At 42.6% G+C, this 19,985-nt stretch overlaps 1 protein-coding gene across 6 annotated transcripts in view; it reads left to right on the plus strand.

The window, feature by feature from the left end:
* KDM4C (lysine demethylase 4C) overlaps positions 1-19,985 on the plus strand; it is a 275,814-nt gene that overhangs the window by 198,414 nt on the left and 57,415 nt on the right. For 5 of the 6 annotated variants that reach the window (XM_038170513.2, XM_038170514.2, XM_072030962.1 and 2 more), the window contains one exon: positions 4,155-4,263. The exons of the other annotated variant lie outside the window; for it this stretch is intronic. In XM_038170513.2, coding sequence (XP_038026441.1) covers positions 4,155-4,263 — 109 coding nt within the window. The remainder of the gene's footprint in view (positions 1-4,154; positions 4,264-19,985) is intronic. 6 annotated transcript variants of the gene reach the window in all.

Here is a 19,985-nt window from a genome sequence, read left to right on the forward strand (position 1 = left end):
GTTATTAGAAGTAAAAAAAAAAGAATTCTCAAAGTGAGATGAGATGTTTTCTGTATGTTGAAATATAAGTGGAATAGTCTCCATAATAAAATGATAGATCTACATACTTTATCTGCTTTCATTTGGGCTGACCTGCATAACTTACTAGTGGGTATATCATCTTTACATACAGCTCTTATTTCACACTTAGGCAGATACAACTTTAACATTACATGACAACAGTTTACTTAGTCCCTGTATGTTATATTATAGTTTGTATAATCACATATTATCTGTGTGATGGAAAGGTCTGGGATTTTACCGTTCTGGGTAGCTGAACTCCATCACAACCTCTCTCTCACTCCTCCGCTCCCCTGGAAAAAAAGAAGAAAGTATGCTGGAAAGAAAGAAAAAAAAAATCACAGGTTGAGATAAGGATAATTTCATTAAAGGGAAGAGTGAAAGAAAAAAAAAAAAAAGAAACAAAAACAAAAACCAAGCAAAGGCTGAAGTGCAGAAGCACAGAAAGAAAAGAAATTACTCTCTACTTCCTATCAACAAGCAATGTTCAGCCACGTCCAGGAAGCAGGGCCTCAATACATGTAGCAGTTGTTTGGGAGGACAGACATCTTCACGAGTGCACCCCCCTCTCCTTCCCCTTCCACACCGCCCTGGTGATGTTCCCTCCCCACTTCTTGCCCATCCACAGCCTGCTGGCTCTTGGGGGGTGAGGTTGGAGGAAGTCCTGAGGCAGTGCCAGCATTGCTCAGCAGCAGACACAACACTGGAGTGATACCAGTGCTATTCTAGCTACAGGTGCAGAGCACAGCACTGTATGGGATGCTTCAGGGAAAGTTAACTCCATCCCAGCCATACTCAGTACAAAAGGGCTCAAATGTTGAGATAATGACAAGGAGATCACTCAACAATTATTGTCATGGTCAAAACAAACTCAGCATCCGGAGAGTAATACAATATATTGCCTATAACTAGCAGACTAGAGCAGTGAGAAACTAAAAGCAAACCAAAACCTTGCCCATCCACCTCCTTGCCCTTCCACCTCCTCCCCCAAGTGACACAGGGGAATGGGGGCTGCAGACAGTCTATAGTACTTCATCTCCACGACTCCTTCACAGGTCCCTCTCTGCCCCTGCTCCCCGTGGGGTCCCTCCCACGGGATGCCGTCCTTCCTTAACTGAGCCTGCAGGGGCTGCCCACAGGCAGCAGCTCCTCAAGCACTGCTCCCACACGGCTCCGTCCCACGGGGTCCATCCATCCCCCAGGAGCAAACTGCTCCAGCACGGGTCCCCCACGGGTGGGCGGCAGCTCCCCCCAGACCCCCCCTGCTCCCGCGTGGGCTCCTCTCCACGGGCTGCAGCTCTGGCCTGGGGCCTGCTCCTGCGGGGCCTCTCCATGGGCCTCCTCCAGGCCACATCCACCTGCTCCACCAGGGGCTCCTCCACAGGCTACAGCGTGGAGATCTGCTCCATGTGGGACCCATGGGCTGCAGGGGGACAGCCTGCTCCACCAGGGGCCTTTTCCTGCACAGGCCGCAGGGGAATTGTTGCTGCCTGCCTGGAGCACCTCCTGCCCTCCTGCTGCACTGACCTAGGGGGCTGCAGGGCTGCTTCTCACTCCTTCTTCTCCCAGCTGCTGTTGCCCAGCATTTTTTTTTCCCTTTCTTAAGTCTGCTCTCACAGAGGCACAAACAACATGGCTTATTGGCTTGGCTCTGGCCAGCAGCAGGTCCCTTTTGTATCCAGCTGAAACTGGCCCTTATCTAACATGGGACAGCTTCTGGAATCTTCAGAAGCCACCCCTGCAGCCCCCAGCTACGAAAACCTTGCTACATAAACACAATACAAGGTCAGGTATCATGGGAGGACAACAGAAATGCTGTTCACCGTTGCAGGGAGAAAATTTGAATGGCCAAAGCTCAGTTGGAGTTGAAACTGGCTAGTACTGGGAAGGGACAGCAAAAAGTTTTTTTTTTAAAGTCTGTCATTAGCAAAAAAGGACCGGAGATAATATTGGTCTTGTAGCTTGATGAGATTGGTCACCTCACAAATAAGGATATAGGTAAAGCAAAGACGTTTAATGACTTATTAACTTCTGTCAGTGATGAGCTCTGGGACCCCCTAAGCCCTGGGTTGAAGGACTATCACCGTGGGAACAATAAACTCCCAGACAACTCCAAATAATTGTTGGATTTGTTGCTTCAGCTGAATGTCCGTAAGTTTATGGAGCACAATGGGATGCATCCTAGGTTAATCGAAGAACTGGCTGATGTCGTCGTGAGACCTCTCAGTTATTTTTCAGTGGTCTTGGGAATCTGGAGAGATCCCAGCTGACTGGAAGCTGGTATATAATTAGTGATAGGAGAAGAGGGAATGGCCTCAAGTTGCACCAGGGGAGGTTCAGGTTGGAAATTAGGAGGCATTTCTTCTAAGAAAGATTAGTCACGCATTGGAATGGATTGCTCAGGAAGGTGGTAAAGTCACCGTCCCTGGGGGTGTTTTAGAAAAGGTTGGATGTGGTACTTAGGGACATGGCTTAGTGGGTGATATTGGTGGTTGGGGGACAGTTGGACCAGATGATCTTGGAGTTTTTTTCCAATCTTAATGATATTATGATTCTATGATTCTACGAAATGTTGTCCCAGTTTTCGAGAAGGGTAAGAAGGAAGACCCTGGTAACTGCAAGCCTGTCGGTTGTACTTCAATGCCGGGTAAAATTATGGAAAAGATTGTTATGGGAGTTACTAACTTCATTTCCTTTCATGGCAAAGTTGCCCACCTTATAGACCAGTGGAAGCCAGTAGACATGTTTTTTTTGGATTTCAGCAAAACTTTCAGTACTGTCTGTAACAACATCCTTCCAGACAAAATGTACAGCATATATCTTCTTTACAAAATCTTACTTGAAGGGTGAAGAGTAGTCTGATAGGTTGGGCTCAAAACGTTATGGTTAATGGGGCTACATTGGACTGGCGGCCAGTTACTAGTGGGATTCTGCAGGGTACCATTCTAGGGCCAGTTTTATTCAATGTTTTTATAAATGTTCTGGACACAAGACTTGAATGCATACTAAGTAAGTTTACAGATGGTACTAAGTTAAGCAATCACCAGCTGTATGAAATTTAACAGAGCAAGTGTGTATGATCCACCTGGGATGTTCTGGTCAATGGCAAGATGAACTTGAGTCAACAGCATGCCCTGACAGCCTAAAGGGCCAGCTGTATCCTAGGGTCCATCAAGCACAGCGTTGCTAGCCAGTCACAGGAAGTGATTGTCCTGCTCTACTCTGTGCTTGTACAGCCTCACCTTGAGTACTGTGTGCAGTTATGGGCACCACAGTTTAAGGACATAAAACTATTGAAGAGTGTCCGAAGTAGGGCAACAAGGATAGTGGAATGTCTCACCAGGAAGATGTATGAGCTGAGGTCCCTTGGTTTGCTCAGCCCCGAGCAGAGCAGGCTGAGGGGAATCCTCATGGCGGCCTGCAGGTCCCTCACGAGGGGAGTGGAGGGGCAGGCGCTGAGCTCTGCTCTCTGGGGACAGCGACAGGACCCGAGGGAATGGCATGGAGCTGGGACAGGGGAGGGTCAGGCTGGGTGTTAGGGAAATCTTCTGCACCTAGAGCATGGTCAGGCACTGGGACAGGCTCTCCAGGGCAGTGGTCAATGCACTGAGCCTGCTGGAGTTCAAGAAGCATTTGGACAACACTCTCATACACATGGTCTGATTTTTTGTATCCTGTATGGAGCCAGTAGTTGGACTGCATGATCCTTGTGGGTCCCTTCCAACTTGGGATGTTCTATGATTCTGTGAAAATGTTAAAGGTCATAAATTGCATATGGATAAAATAGTCTGTGCATGTGCACCTGAATAGCACACCTACGATAGTATTGCACTTAACAAATTGAATATGAAAAATAATTTTCAAAAAAAAGTTGTCATAAAAAGCCAGTCAGAAATGATATTTACATGAAGTGCTAGTATTGTAAAGTTTGTTAACTATGTTTCAAAGAAATCTTCAGAAATCCTAATAAGGGAAATACCTGGAGATGGTTGCCTTTTAAAAATGAAACAAACAAAATAAAAGTAATGAAACATCTTAACACTTATATTTCTATGTTTTTTTTGGTGGTATTCTTGACTTGCTGCTTTTCACAGGTGGGCGCATGTAATGTGTGCAATTGCCATTCCAGAAGTGAGATTTGTTAATGTTATGGAACGTACACCAATAGACACTAGCAGAATACCTTTACAAAGATTGAAATTGGTGAGTAGTATATTCGTACATACTTGATGTATTCTTTGCTAATAAGGCGTCCCAATATTTTGAAATGTATTCAAAATCTGATTTGTGATTACTATTGCAAAGTACAGAACAGTAAACTGTTTAAGGTTATGAGCAAGTATCTGGGATTTTATCAAGATTGGATTCTTGCTTTTGACATATAATGGCATTTCATTAACACTTTTGACAACCTTTAGTACTTGATGAGAGAGAAATTCGTACCTGCGTTCCCCAAAAGAATGACAACAAACTTGACCAGTGTCAACTGTGAATGTTTAACTTTTGTAACTGTGTTGGTCATGGAAGTGTTGAAACCCGGGCTATGAGTATCACATAGTACATGTTTGTGAGGTCTTTTTATTATGTATTTTTGCCTCAAGGAACAATTTGTTGAGGTAAAAGGATGTATGATCTGGTTGTCAAGCAGTATCTCTGCCATCTGGGTATTGAAAAATGTGCACAAAACAGATCACACATTATATTGGACTAAAAAAACCCTACCAAACTGTTTCCTGAAGAATTTTTAAAGCGGATATAAAACGTAAATACAAATACATCCATTACTAACAGTTGTACCCTGTGCTACATCCTGAATAACACTGCCATTCTGGAAAGTTGATGTACAAAATCAGAAGACATGCAACATGGAGAATTTTCCTTACTGTGTTACATGAGAATTACTAAATTTGCCAGCATTTGCGTCGCTGTGATGTCATCTTCTGATAAACAGAAAGTGACTAGTGGACATGGAAACATGCTGGGCAATGATGCCATCGCTTTTCTGCATCTGCTCCGTGCTATTTCAAAAATATTTCTCGACCTACCTGACTTTATATTAGCTCCTTTTACTTCATCATTTTGAACTATTAACCTTTTTGTTACATTTTCATTTCATTCATTATGTTTTGTAGCTATTTTTATGAATGTGGAGATGCATCTTTAATTTAAATTAGATGTCTTTCAAATGGTAATTTGTTCTATATTTTTGTTCAAAAAATCTAAAGTTTGTTTTCCACATCCCTTTTTTGAATCACATAAAGCATATTTTTAAACACTTTATGTATAACTTAGTACAAAAAATGTTGAAAGCTAATTACCTCCACAATTTAAAAAATATTCCTGAATGCTATTTTGGTATTTGTTTAGTTTAATACCCTCTGTTGAAAATGTTGAATGGTCTAAATGTTTTTTCACCATCCTTCTCTCCAGTTTCTTGCCTCAGAACATTAAACCATGGAATTCTTTTTCTTGCTGTTTCAGTATACTTGCATGCACTTCTTGTTCCCACACTGACAGAATCTCTCAGAATCCTATTTGAACCTACAGAGTCTTCTTAATGAGTTTGAAGAGAGTCACAAATTCTTCCTAATCAGAAAATACAACCAGTAGAAGCACTGTGAATTAATTTAATGTTCAGTTATATTTTTTGAGGATCTTAAACAGTCACAGACATCTGTCTGATCAGAAATGGTTGACTTAGAGATTGAAACCACAAAAATGTTTAATTTACCAGGTGTTGAAATTCACGTTCTGATGGGCTGTCCATGACTTGAACTGTGTAAGAGTAGTAGGAGCCTTCTGGAGAAGGCTCAAATTAATTTTAAATTACTGACTATAAAGATATGGAGCCAAAATGCACAAAATTTGTGAGGTTTCAGGATTTACAATTCTTAGGTCATTTCTGCAAAATATGAGGCAATTATACTAAGAATTTGTTCATAACTGACAACTTTTTCTTCTTTCCTGCAGTTGATAAAAGATGGGTTACAGTCCTTAGTATTTTTTCAGTTCTTGAAGCCTCCATCAATATAAAATTACACTGAGGCACTACAGACTGTATTTAGCTACATACACCCTTCTGGTCTCCTGTGAGTCCCTGAATATTTTAAAATACAGTGCTTTTTTTCCTTTAAAAAAATAAATAATAACAGAGTTAGTATATTTGAGTGGAATTAATACTGTGATGAAGGAACTCAGTTGAATACAATAAAATGAGAGGCAGGATACTTTAAAGCAGTAATATATGTAGTGTTGCCCCAGTAGTGGATACCCTTACTGTGAGGGAATGCAGCACTCTAATCTGGGATTGGCTCATTAAATCTTACTTTTCCAAGACTTAGTTTCTGGCATTGAATTTATATTGAAGTAGGTATGCTTGTCCTAATTTAAGGGAAGTATGCAGTTTGACTATCTCTTAAAGGCTGTATATTCCTGGGCTGCATCAAGAGGGGAGTGGCCAGCAGGTTGAGAGAGGTGATTGTCCCCCTCTGCTCTGCTCTTGTGAGGCCCCACTTGGAATGCTGCACCCAGGTCTGAGCCCCCAGCAGCAGAAGGATGTTGATCTGTTAGAGCAGGTCGAGGGGAGGAACACGAAGTTAATGAGAGGGCTGGAGCACCTCTCCTATGAAGAAAGGCTGAGAGAGCTGGGGCTCTTCAGCGTAAAGTAGAGAAGGCTCCAAGGATGACCTCATTGTGTCCTTTCAGTACATAAAGTGGACTTAAAAAAAAGATGGAGAGAGACTCTTTGTAAGAGTAGAGTGTTTGTAGAGTGTTACAAACACATTATAGAGTGTTTGTAGGACTCTTTGTAAGACTCGATGTAAGAGTAACTAGTTCTAGTTGTTTAAAATATTTTAAATATTTCGAACTGTCTTCCCTTTTCCTGTCTGCATTCCTTCCTCTCTCCCGTCCTTACTTTCCCTTTCCCTTGCTTCCTGTCTTTCTCTCTCTGAAATAATAAGAAGTAAGCAGAACATTTACTATTTTCAGAGATCTTTAGAGATTGAGCTGACATTTTCTGTAATGTATCATCTACAAAGGAATATCAAAGGAAATAAAAAGTCAATGTTTTCTTTTTGACAAATTAAATAACATCTGTGCAAATGTGAACATATTGGAAGGCTGTTTTTATTGCCTGGTTGGTATGTATACCAATTGCTATTAAATAGTTTTAATTCACTAGGCATTTTTTGGGTTGAAATCTGTGTGTTTTCTATCAATCTTTCTATTATTAAATATTCAGCATACACTGATTTCTCCCAGAGTAGAAGTCAGTATTTATATTGAACTTACAGTAGCTGTTATTTTTTTATCCAACAATTTCATGTTTGCAAATTACTGGGGTTTTGTTTTTATAGAATGACAAAATGTTGTCATGTTTCTCCAGCTTTTTTTCAGTGGGTTATGTGTCATGTTCTGTCATTGCTGAAAGTTCACATGACACATTGAAATGTTCGTAAAAAATTAATTCCCTTGAAAAAAGTTCTTTAATGCTAGTGGATAGGGTCTAAACCAATAGTGACAAAAGATTTTGGTGCTTCATCTTTCATAGGGGAATGTAAAAGAAAATAATATGCTACATAGTGTGTTGAAATAAAACCGTTTGTGTAATACATTGTATTTCAGGGGTATATATTCATAATACTGATGGAATCTAGCTGACTTTTCATGTGGAAGCAAGAGGCCTCCCACTCAACCTCAGTATAGAGAGAAACTCACAAAGGCGCTATACCACTCCTCTTTATCTTTCTGTGACAATAACTTTTATCTTTCTTTGATAGTTATGTGGATGGGAAAATTAGATTGCCCTGGTCTCTTTTGTCAGAGTCAGGCCTCGGTCAGGCTTTTAGATTCAGCTTGTGTGATCACATCCATCAGACACTTTGAGTTCTAACAGTCATGTGAAATTACAGTTTGTGATTATCAAGCTAGGAGGAAAATACATTGCATGTAGATGTAGAATACAGAGGTTTATGCTCAGGTTCTAGAATGAAATGTATCAAAGATCCTTACCACAATATATATTTTAAACTGTAAACTACAGCTGGTCTGCAGATACTTAGAATAATAGAGTCATGTAGGTTGGGAAAGATGTTCGAGGTAATCAAGCGCAACTGTCGACCTGACCTACTGAGTCTGATCACTAAACACACACTGGCTGCTGATGATCACTGGACTGTCTGGTATGTGCTGTTAGTTGGGATGGTCTAGGGGTCTCCCAGTTCTAACAGCAGTTGTACAAGGAAATTTAAAGAGGGACAATAAACAAATAGCAATTTTAGTAGTGTTTCTTCATAGTGAAAATGGTTGGAGGAGGTAAAAGAGGAGACAAAGTTAATGAGAAGTTATAGTGTTGAGGGGGGACCACATGCAACCTGTCTGAATATGTATGTTGAGTTTCAGCTGGTGGCCATATGGAATGGGTGTGTGATTTGTGGAAAGCTTACGCCATGACTCAGTGGATTTGTGGTATCAGCTTCCATCCCAACATAGCTTAATGGCATCTTAACTGCTTACCCGAAATAAATAAAACTTGGATTTCCAGCTGAGTTTTTTTTTTTTTTCTTATTTTTGCTTTATTCTGCATGTCCTTAAGTGTCTGAGAGAAGCTTGGGTGTAAACTCCTGCTTTTGAAAACTTTTTGGCTGTTTATATTTTAAGAGGCTTTGGGTCATAGAAAACAGACTGTGGATTCCTGGACTTGTCAAAGTCCATGAAAAAACTCCATTTTACTTTGACAATGGAAAAGGTTTCCTCCAAGTATTTAGATGGTCTCTGCTTTCGAAAGAATGTTAATTACTTAGCTGTAATTATAAATTTGAACTATAGCTGCAGGAAAAAAATCTTGGGGGATGAAAAATGAGACTGACCTCTCAAACATAAACCCAGCTTTTAAAAGAAAGAATAACTACTCTCATCTGTCATTCTATTTCAATAAAACATACAACTTAAAAATAGATTAAATACAAACATTTCCTATTATATGGCCAAGGAGCCTAAGCCAGCAGGAATACGAACATAATTTCATTTACCCTTGTCAGACGCGTGACTTATAATGAACAGTAGATATTATAAATAGGAGTGTTTCAATGTTTCATCTGCTGTAAAAAAAACATTTAAATAGAATCATTAGCATCTGTTCCTAAACCTATGTATTTAAGATGTCAATTTTAAAATCTTGTTTTGAATAGAATACATATCAACTCTATTGCAGGATGCATTGTCTGCGTTTTATACTGTCAGTGTTTTAAAATGCTTGGGTATTGGATTGACTGTCTTTACAGGCAGCCATTGCAATGCTGTACTGAAGCATGCACATAATATGGCTTTGTTTCTTTATCTGTAGAGCTTCCTATTATTTTTACATTTGAAATCCTATTTCTCCAACAAAATAGAGGTAGAAAATGAGTTTTGGAATAGCTGAAGTTGCCCTGAAGCTTTTGATGACCTCAAATTTGTATTTGACAAGTGAACCAAGTATAAGCACAAGTGTACTCTGAGTGAGGAACATTATTTTGAAAAGAAATTTACACTGTGATGATGACTGATCTACAAGCCTTTCAGTATCTGGCTGAAGCCATAAAATTCTTTTTAGAAGCCTATACACTTTAAAATTTGCACCTGAAGGCAAATAATAGTGAGCTTGAAAGCCAAAGATTATAGTTTTGAAAGGTACATCAATTCTGAAAATACAGAGGTTTCTCTGTGGTATGCCACTGAAGAATGGATTCAAATGGAAGATGTGTATGAGCTTTAAAAGAATGAGCAAATATTCTTCTGTCTGTCATTCTATTTTAATAACATATAAGCCTGAGAAGGATTTGAGCCTAAGAAGAAATTTGAGGACACTGCTCATTTTCTGTGTTTTAATTTGTAATAAAATTCATTTATTAAACTACAGTGGGATAGTAAAACTATCACAGCTGTGTTTGTGAAAGAGTAAATAAACATTTGTAGTGAGTATACCAGTGTTGCCATGCATTTCTGGTAATACAAAGAGGTATTAATTGCTCTTCAACATTTCCAAAAGTATTGCTGGAAGGACAATAGAGGACAATCAATTTACCATACATAAATTTATGAATTAACTATCACATTGCACTGTCACAGAAAATGGGAGTAAAATAGACAAATTTTGTGATCAATTTTGAAATATTTCATTTAAAAATAACAGTGAAATACCATTAATTAGCACACTTTTTCAATTACAAATTTTAAAGTAAAAATGATCTGATAGTTGATTAAGCTACTAAAATATATAATTAGTTTAAAATTTAGTGACTCATTGCAATCATGCGCAAAATACAATTTAGTTTACATGCTTTAGTTGCAACATTCAATCAATTTTTAATAAGTGTGTTAAAAGAATGTACACTGATGGCCGTGTAGTACTTACTATTTGAATAATCTGCTATGATGAGCAGCTCCTATTGCAAACTGTTAAATTTGTATCTAGGAGCAGCACCAAACTTTAAAGACTTCAGAAAAAGATGGAAAACATCAGATATGTCTTACTACAAATAATGTCTGTGGAATTGGGCCCATCTGTATCAATGAAAGCAGAGTGGTTAAAACGTTAACTGGTCCTCTGAATTTCTTTTTATTAGTGAACAGAGGAACAGAGAGAACTGTAAGCAATAAAATGGGTATTTCCTATATTACTAATTTTTTAGTAATTTGCCGAGGCGATCGGCTCCGGGGCAGACGCGTTCTGCAGCGGAGCGGGGGATCGGGCCAGGCAGGGCTAACTTTCCGGCATCGAGCCGACTTCAGGGAGCCGCCAGGAGCCGGCAGCCCTCGTGAGGGAGGCTGACGAGGCGAAGGCGGAGCCAGCAGCGCCCCCTGCCCGGCCGTTCAAAAGCAGCCCCTAGGGAGCGCGAGCGACCAGGAGCGCGGCGAACAGGGCGGGCAAACAGGGAGTGGCGCGGCAGTTAGCGCGGCAGTTCACGCAGGCAGGGCGAGCAGGAAGGGCGGAGAGCTACCCCCGCCCATACGAACACCTGTTAACGACAGTCGTTAGCTAGGTGAAAATGGTCTCCACCAGGCACGGAGCGCTCTGCAGGAGGTCGGTACACACCCAGACCGAGTACCCGCTAAAGAATGCAGCGGTTCAGGTCACGGGATGCAGGGAGTGTCAGAGCCTGTTCCTGCCATCGGCAGGAGGCAGAGACGCTGCGTGTGTTAGGTGTGAGCAAGTGGATGACCTGATCCGCATGGTGGCGGAGCTCAAGGAGGAGGTGGAGAGGCTGAGGGCCATCAGGGAGTGTGAGCGGGAGATAGACTGGTGGAGTAACTCCCTGCAGGGCCTCAAGGAGAGGTACCGGGGTGAGACACCCCAAACGGGGGTGGACACCCTGCCCAGTCGCCGTCGGGCAGAGGGAGGGGATCTGGGAGTTGAGGAGGAATGGAAACAGGTCCCTGCTCGACATCGCAGGCGATGCCCTCCTCTTCCGACCCCACCTTCCCAGGTGCCCTTACAAAACAGGTTTGAGGCCCTGGAGAATGAGAGATCAACAGCAACTGAGGAAGAGGTAGAAAGTGTTCCCAGGAGGATTCCTAGGGTGAGGAGGTCAACTCCACACATCAGGACTGCCTCCGCCAAGAACGAAAGAAGGGTGATTGTTGTGGGAGACTCTGTCCTTAGGGGAACAGAGGGTCCTATTTGTCGGCCTGACCCTACCCGTAGGGAAGTCTGCTGCCTCCCTGGGGCCAGGGTCAGGGACGTTGCCAAGAAAGTCAAGCGCCTGGTACGGCCCACTGACTACTACCCGCTATTGGTCTTTCAGGCTGGTAGCGATGAAGTAGCAAAGAGAAGTCCGAAGGCGATCAAAAGAGACTTTAGGGATTTGGGGCGACAACTTAGAGGTTCAGGCGCGCAGGTTGTGTTTGCCTCTGTCCTTCCGATAGGGGGGATGGAAGCTGAAAGGTGCGCTGTTCGCATAAACTCGTGGCTTCGTGACTGGTGTGACCGGCACAACTTTGGGTTCTTTGATCACGGGAAGGTCTATGCTACACCGGGCCTGATGGCACCGGATGGGATGGGCCTCTCTCGGAGAGGGGTAAGGATCTTGGGTCAGGAGTTGGCAGGGCTGATAGATAGGGCTTTAAACTAGAGTCGAAGGGGGAAGGGGCTAAAACCAGGCACGCCGGTGAAGACCTAAGGGATGGTACGCTAGAATCAGAGGAGCTGTGTGCCAGTGAGGTCCTTCGGTTCGATCCACGAGGTGCTGAGTGTAAGGAGACGCACCTGAAATGCTTCTACACGAACGCACGCAGGATGAGGAATAAAATGGATGAGCTAGAAGTCCTGGCCCAGTCCCGCAACTACGACATCATCGGCATAAGCGAAACCTGGTGGGATGAGTCCTGTGACTGGGGTGTTGCGATAGACGGTTACAGGCTCTTCAGGAGGGACAGGCAGGGTAGGCGAGGTGGTGGGGTGGCGATGTATGTGAAGCAGGGGCTGGACTGTGTGGAACTTCAGGTCGGCGATGGCAAAGTTGAGAGCCTCTGGGTAAGGATCAAGGGACGAACGAATAAAGGGGATGTCGTTGTGGGAGTCTATTACAGACCGCCCGGCCAGGACGATAGCGCCGATAACTTATTCTTTACAGAACTAAGAGAGGCCTCGAGATTAACTCCCCTTGTCCTTATGGGGGACTTCAACTTGCCAGACGTTAACTGGGAGTGCCACACGGCTGACACGAGCAAGTCCAGGAGGTTCATGAAGCACCTAGATGATAACTTCTTGGTGCAGGTGCTGACGGAGCCAACTAGAAAGGTGCCCTCCTAGACCTGTTGCTAGAAAACAGAGAGGGTCTGGTGGGAGATGTGGTGATTGGTGGCCGCCTCGGTCATAGCGACCATGAAGTGGTTGAGTTCAAAATTTACGGTGACAGAAGGAAAAGTGCCACCAAGACCTCATCCCTAGATATGGGGAAGGCGGACTTCAGGCTGCTCGGGGAACTAGTCAGCAAGGTCCCCTGGGAAGCTGCTCTTGAAGGCCTTGATGTCCACCAGTGCTGGTCACTCTTTAAGCGATGCCTCCTAGAAGCACAAGAACAGGCAATTCCTAAATACCGCAAGTCAGGCAGGCGCGGCAGGAGGCTGGCGTGGCTGAACAGGAACATTCTTACGGAGATTAGGCGGAAACAGAGAGTGTTTCGCTACTGGAAGGAGGGCCGGGTGACATGGAAAGAATACAGGGATGCTGCTCGTGTCTGTAGGAAGAAAATTCGTGTGGCTAAAGCACACCTAGAGTTGAAGCTGGCTGTGTCTGTGAGAGAAAATAAAAAGGGTTTTTTTAGATATGTGAATGGAAAAAGGAGAACTAAAGAATACGTAGGGCCGCTCCTTGACAGGGAAGGTCTTCTCACAGACGATGACATAGGCAAAGCAGAGACGCTTAACGCCTTCTTTGCCTCTGTCTTCAATGCCGATGATGGGCTTCGGGACCCAGGGTGCCCCGAGCTGGAGGACCGGGACGGTGGGGATGACAAACTCCCAACCGACCCTGAACGTGTGCGGGATCTGCTACTCCACCTGGATCCCTACAAGTCCATGGGTCCGGATGGGATTCATCCCCGGGTGCTGAAGGAGCTGGCGGACGTCATCGCGGAACCTCTCTCAATTATTTTTCAACGATCCTGGGAGTCTGGAGAGGTCCCGGTAGACTGGAAGCTGGCAAATGTTGTGCCGATTTTCAAGAAGGGTCAGAAAGAAGACCCTAGCAATTACAGGCCTGTCAGTCTCACGTCAGTGCCTGGTAAAATCATGGAGAAGATGGTTCTCGAACTTATTGAGGCGCACCTGGGGGACAAAGCAGTCATTGGTCCCAGCCAGCATGGGTTTGTGAAGGGTAGGTCCTGCCTAACTAACCTGATTTCCTTTTATGATAAGATCACCCGTATGGTAGACCAAGGGAAACCAGCTGATGTGATTTTTTTGGACTTCAGCAAGGCTTTTGACACGGTTTCCCATAGGATCCTACTGGACAAAATGTCCAGCATACAGCTAAATAAAAACATCATACGATGGGTGAGCAATTGGCTAACGGGCAGGGCCCAAAGGGTTATGGTGAATGGGGCTGCGTCAGGCTGGCGGGCGGTCACCAGTGGGGTCCCTCAAGGCTCCATTTTAGGGCCGGTACTTTTCAATATTTTTATAAACGATTTGGATGTAGGAATAGAAGGCATTTTGAGCAAGTTTGCTGATGACACCAAACTTGGAGGAGTTGTGGACTCGAATGAGGGTGGAAAGGCCTTGCAGAGGGATCTGGATAGGTTGGAGAGCTGGGCGATCGCCAACCGCATGAAGTTCAATAAGAGCAAGTGCCGGGTCCTGCACCTGGGACGGGGAAACCCTGGCTGCACGTACAGACTGGGCGATGAGACGCTGGAGAGCAGCCTAGAAGAGAGGGATCTGGGGGTCGTGGTAGACAGCAAGTTGAATATGAGCCGGCAGTGTGCCCTGGCAGCCAGGAGGGCCAACCGTGTCCTGGGGTGCATCAAGCACGGCATCGCTAGCAGGTCGAGGGAGGTGATTGTCCCGCTCTACTCTGCGCTGGTGTGGCCTCACCTCGAGTACTGTGTGCAGTTCTGGGCACCACAGTATAAAAAGGACATGAAACTGTTGGAGAGTGTCCAGAGGAGGGCTACGAAGATGGTGAAAGGCCTGGAGGGGAAGACGTACGAGGAACGGCTGAGGGCACTGGGCCTGTTCAGCCTGGAGAAGAGGAGGCTGAGGGGAGACCTCATCGCAGTCTACAACTTCCTCGTAAGGGGGTGTCGAGAGGCAGGAGACCTTTTCTCCATTAACACCAGCGACAGGACCCGCGGGAATGGAGTTAAGCTGAGGCAGGGGAAGTTTAGGCTGGACATCAGGAAGGGGTTCTTCACAGAGAGAGTGGTTGCACACTGGAACAGGCTCCCCAGGGAAGTGGTCACTGCACCGAGCCTGACTGAATTTAAGAAGAGATTGGACTGTGCACTTAGTCACATGGTCTGAACTTGGGTAGACCTGTGCGGTGTCAAGAGTTGGACTTGATGATCCTTAAGGGTCCCTTCCAACTCAGGATATTCTATGATTCTATGATTCTATGATTTTTTTTAAGCTGTGTAAGTCTGACAATCAGACTTGGGTGTATGCTTTAAGTTCATTTCTGTCTATGCATCTATGCAATCTGTATTTGCGTATAGATGAGCTCACGTGTATACTTATTTGTGTCCATAGATAAACTGGCAGTTTAGCTGTTTGACAAAGCTAAATCATGAGTAAAACAGGTAGCTGTCCAAAGGCGAATGTCACTGAAGAGCTAAATTAAATACTAAGTTTTGAATTGAATAATAATGTCAACAGTAAAGAATCATTTAATTTCATAGATGATATTCTACATTGTCAAGCATGGAATAACTCTCCCACCTCTAATAATTTGATGACAGCAAAGGAGCAACTGAAAAACATGAGGAGCATCAGTTATGTACATGGTTTTACTTCACATAAGTTAAAAAAAAAAAAAATAATTATAACATTTATATTAATATATATGTATAGAAACGCTGAAATTATTTTCATTTTTGCCTTGAATTTATTTCAGCCTCCTAATAAAGCTTTCAGAAGTGCTTACATGCTTTAAAGGTCAGAGACCACTTTCAAATATGATTTGTGTATTCAGGGACAGAAATAGTTTTTGTCCAAAAGGGCAAAAGGGCTTCTGATTGTATTTAATATAAAAGCTTAATTTTTTACTGGAATGCATTTGCAAGATCTAATTTGACCAATAAGGTAGGAGGTCCTATTTGAACAGGGAGAAAATGGATTTATTGAATTGGGGTCTCATTCTGTGGTTATTCATCTGGGCTTTGCACACACTGTAATATTTGGTCAGTCATTTTATGCCATAGTTTATCTTCCTCTTTTGTCAAGGCTGGTGACACTATGTTGCTGAAAAAAATATTGCTTAGTGTGTAGGATTATGAAAATAGTGTTCCGTTAGGTTGTTAAGAGTTACTTTATTTCCTCAGGAACATAAATGATGGGTGCTGGTGGACATTCTAAAATTTGGAATTATTTCTAAATTAAAATTTACATTTTTTTTATTTTTTTTACCTTTTTTTTTTTGTAACTGTGTATCAAAATTTTGTGTAGAAAAACATTTGATTTAGAAAATGATACAACATGTAAAAGGGAAAAGAAAAATTGTGAAAATGAAAACAGCCAGGAAAGAGACAGAAATACATGTACATGTGCTTGCTCTGACATAGGTATAGCAGCCAGCAAGGATTAAATGTGTATAGAGTAGAGTGCAGAATTTAAATAATGCTTCATGAAGCTGTTGTGGTTTAACCCTGCCGGCAGCTAAACACCACACAGCTGTTCACTCAACCTCCCCCCTCCCTCTCTGGGATGGGGGAGAGAAACGGGAAAGTAAAGCCTGTGAGCTGAGATAGAGACAGGACAGAAAAATAATACTAACAATAATACTAACAATAACTATGATAATAGTACTACTAATAATAATGTGTATGAAACAAGTGATGCACAATGCAATTGCTCACCACCCGCTGACCGATGCCCAGCCTAACCCCGAGCAGTCCGGCCCCCCCTATATACTGTTTAGGCTAGCCACCTATATATATATATCTACTGTTGTGGCTAGCCACCCCTATATACTGTTTAGCATGATGTCAGATGGTATGGAATACCCCTTTGGCCACTTCGGGTCAGCTGTTCTGGGTCTCTCCCCTCCCAGCTCTTGCTGCACCCTCAGCCTGCCCACTGGCAGGACAGAGCAAGAAGCTGAGATGTCCTTGGCTTGGTGTAAGCACTGCTCTGCAACAATTAAAATATCGGGGTGTTATCAGCACTCTTCTCACCCTAAGACAAAACATAGCACCCTACCAGCTACTAGGAAGCAAATTAACTCTGTTCTAACTGAAACAAGGACAGAAACATTGTTTCATTTAAAACTGCTGGTTTTTTTTTTTTGTTTGTTTGTTTTTAAATGTATTTGGAGAGGTCAGGAAAACTTAGGTCTGATCACTGCACTGACAAGTACAGAGACACTTTTATAATATGAGTTTTTTTTTTTCTTTCTTGTTTTTATGGTGATTGAATATACAACAAATTAAGATACTTTTAAAAGGTAAATTTAAAAGAGAATTTTTCTTACACAAAAATTATTGTTTCTGTGCTCAGGGTCAGCTATTTCAAGCTGAAGTATCATTACTAGTTTGACTAACTGGACCCTAAAAAGGAATTTTTAATTTTTTTTTAGAAGCTCTCCTTTTTATTACCAGTGTGTCTTAGGCTGTTTAAATAAAATTTGCAGTACCATTGACTACAAACACATTACATATATCATAAAGAAAGCAACACTCCTGACTAGTATCAGTGGGCACTTATGTATCATTCTGTTAGACATGTGCTCCTTTAAGTTCTCACTGTATTATATCCTTTAAACCTCACTGTTTTATGATTTTCAGATGTTTAAAGGATAGAATGATGAGTAATTTCTAAGGTACTTAGATAGGTATTTGGATATCATTAGAAATAGTTGAAAGCTAAGCACAGTTAAAATGTTTACCTTTCAGAGGTTAAGTTTGTATTTTTAGTAATTAAAACCATTTTTTCCCCTGCCCTTTTCTTTTTCATATTTCTGTGCCAGAAGGCATTGCCGTGGTGATTCCTGGAACATGATTGTCAAAGTAGCTCCCTGGAAAAGGTGTGGTCCAAGTTATAAGCTTGAGATCCTGTCTGCACAAGCGGATATTAGTTTCCCTTTTAAAATCTGTTTGCTGGTTGAAATAATATTCAGAAGGACCCACTGAAGAAAGCGGTAAATTGAGATGAGCAGCAAATCCTAGGAATTTGGAGGAAGTCAGGTTAACGTTCATTTCAAGGAGCAAAGAAGGTTTGCTGAACTGCTGCCAGGGATTACTTTTTGCCATGAGTCAAAGTAATGCTATCTGAGCTTTCTTTATCTGCAGTTTCCAAGAAAAAGGATGAGGGATCTACGTTTGAGACAATTTTTACTATAGAAAAAAAACAGCACACTCTTTTAAAGACTAGAGTTTTGTCCTCCCTTTGTTTACAGTGTGTCTCTTTTAACAGTTGTTTGTTGCATCCTTCTCTTTTGCATCCCATCCGTATCAGAAGAAGGTATGACCTTTTGGATAGCCACAGACGGCAGCACTATAGGTGACTGTCTTAAATGACCCCCAAACAATGGAAGAAAACATTTCCTCTCTGGAGGAGTGGCATTTGCTATTGTATTATATAGTGGCATGAGATCATTTGCTAGGCACATTTAGTACATTTTACTGTGTGGTCTTCAAGAATGGCTGTATGTTGTTTTCATTACTAGCAAGCATTACATCTGTCTTGTCAGCTCTGAACTTAAGCAGCTTACTTATTCCTTGCACCTTATCACAGCAGGGCACTTGGCAAGCTGAGAGACTACACTGTCCAAGTCTGACAAATACAAGTCATAAAGCTATGTGTCAACATCGTAATGATGGCACTGCAGCCTACTTCATCTTGCAATTTCTCCCATAGACTTTATATTACAGAGCAACACTGTGTACAAGAGAATTCTCTATTGTAACAAAATCATATATAAATTTGGTGTAAAGTTCATAAAACGTGTAATGAATATGTTAACTTCATATTGCATAAAATCTAATTTTGTTAAATTGGGCAGATAAAAGTGGGATGTGAACACAAATAGAGGCTGTTGAAAATATCCTGAATTGGATTTGAAAAATTATGTATTCCTCTCCTTTTTGGACATCAGAACAATAAACCATAGATGTGTTCTTATGCAAGTTCCACAGGGCTGTAAACAAACAAGACACTGCAAATAGAATCTTTGTTCTGAAGACCTTCTTGTCCTGGGGAAGGGTTAATACACATGATCCTTCACTCTTTTGCATGGTGTCCCATTAATGGCCTTGCTTTAATACATGTAGAATTGTAGCTTCTACCTTATCTTTTAATGTTAAGCCAGCATGTTAGCCACAGAGGCTGGCTGGAGGGAATGGAACAAGTAGGATTATTCATACTTCCTGATTCTGCATGATACTTAGCTAACCATCTGCTCTATAGCTCATTGGTTTTCTTCTGTGATATTAAATATCAGTTTCTTAATGACAGAGGAACTAGAGCCTTGCAGTTAGGAAGCACTTCTGTGATCTTGGAGAACTTCCATATCTCTTTAAAGTAATAAGGCTTGACTTAAATTGCAGATGTCCTTTGGTTGGGGAGACTTTCTCTTAGACCATCATGGAAAGATATTTTTATTCTTGTGAGGGGTCTTTTCCTTCTATAACTGAAATCTGTTTGCTGCCTAATTTGTTTTGCTTCTCTTATACAACATGAAGTTTAGACTTATCCTAGTGAAAGGACATCCATCCTTCAGCCTTTTAGGACGAGGTTCAACATGGCTAAGTGCTGTGTCTTGCACTTTGGTCACAACAACTCCATGCTATACTGGGGGAGGGTGGCTGGAAAGCTGTGCAGAGGAAAAGGATCTGGGGGTGCTGGTCAGTGCTTGCCTGAACATGAGCCAGCAGTGTGCCCAGGTGGCCAAGAAGGCCAATGGCATCCTGGCTTGTATCAGGAATAATGTAGCCAGCAGGACCAGGGAGGTGACCATGTCCCTGTACTCAGCTCTGGTGAGGCTGCACCTCAAGTCCTGTGTTCAGTTTTGGATCCCTCAGTAACAGAAGGACATTGAGGCCTGGAGCATGTCCAGAGAAGGACTATAAAGCTAGTGAAGGGCCTGGAACAGAAGTCCTGTGAGGGACGGCTGAGGGAACTGGGGTTGGTTAGTCTGGAGAAGAGGAGGCTCAGGGGAGACCTTATTGCTCTCTACAACCACCTAAAAGGAAGGTGTGGGGAGATGGGGGTTAGCCTCTTCTCAGGCT

The sequence above is a fragment of the Anas platyrhynchos genome, chromosome Z, assembly GCF_047663525.1.
Source record: "Anas platyrhynchos isolate ZD024472 breed Pekin duck chromosome Z, IASCAAS_PekinDuck_T2T, whole genome shotgun sequence".
In the NCBI taxonomy this organism is placed as follows: domain Eukaryota; kingdom Metazoa; phylum Chordata; class Aves; order Anseriformes; family Anatidae; genus Anas; species Anas platyrhynchos.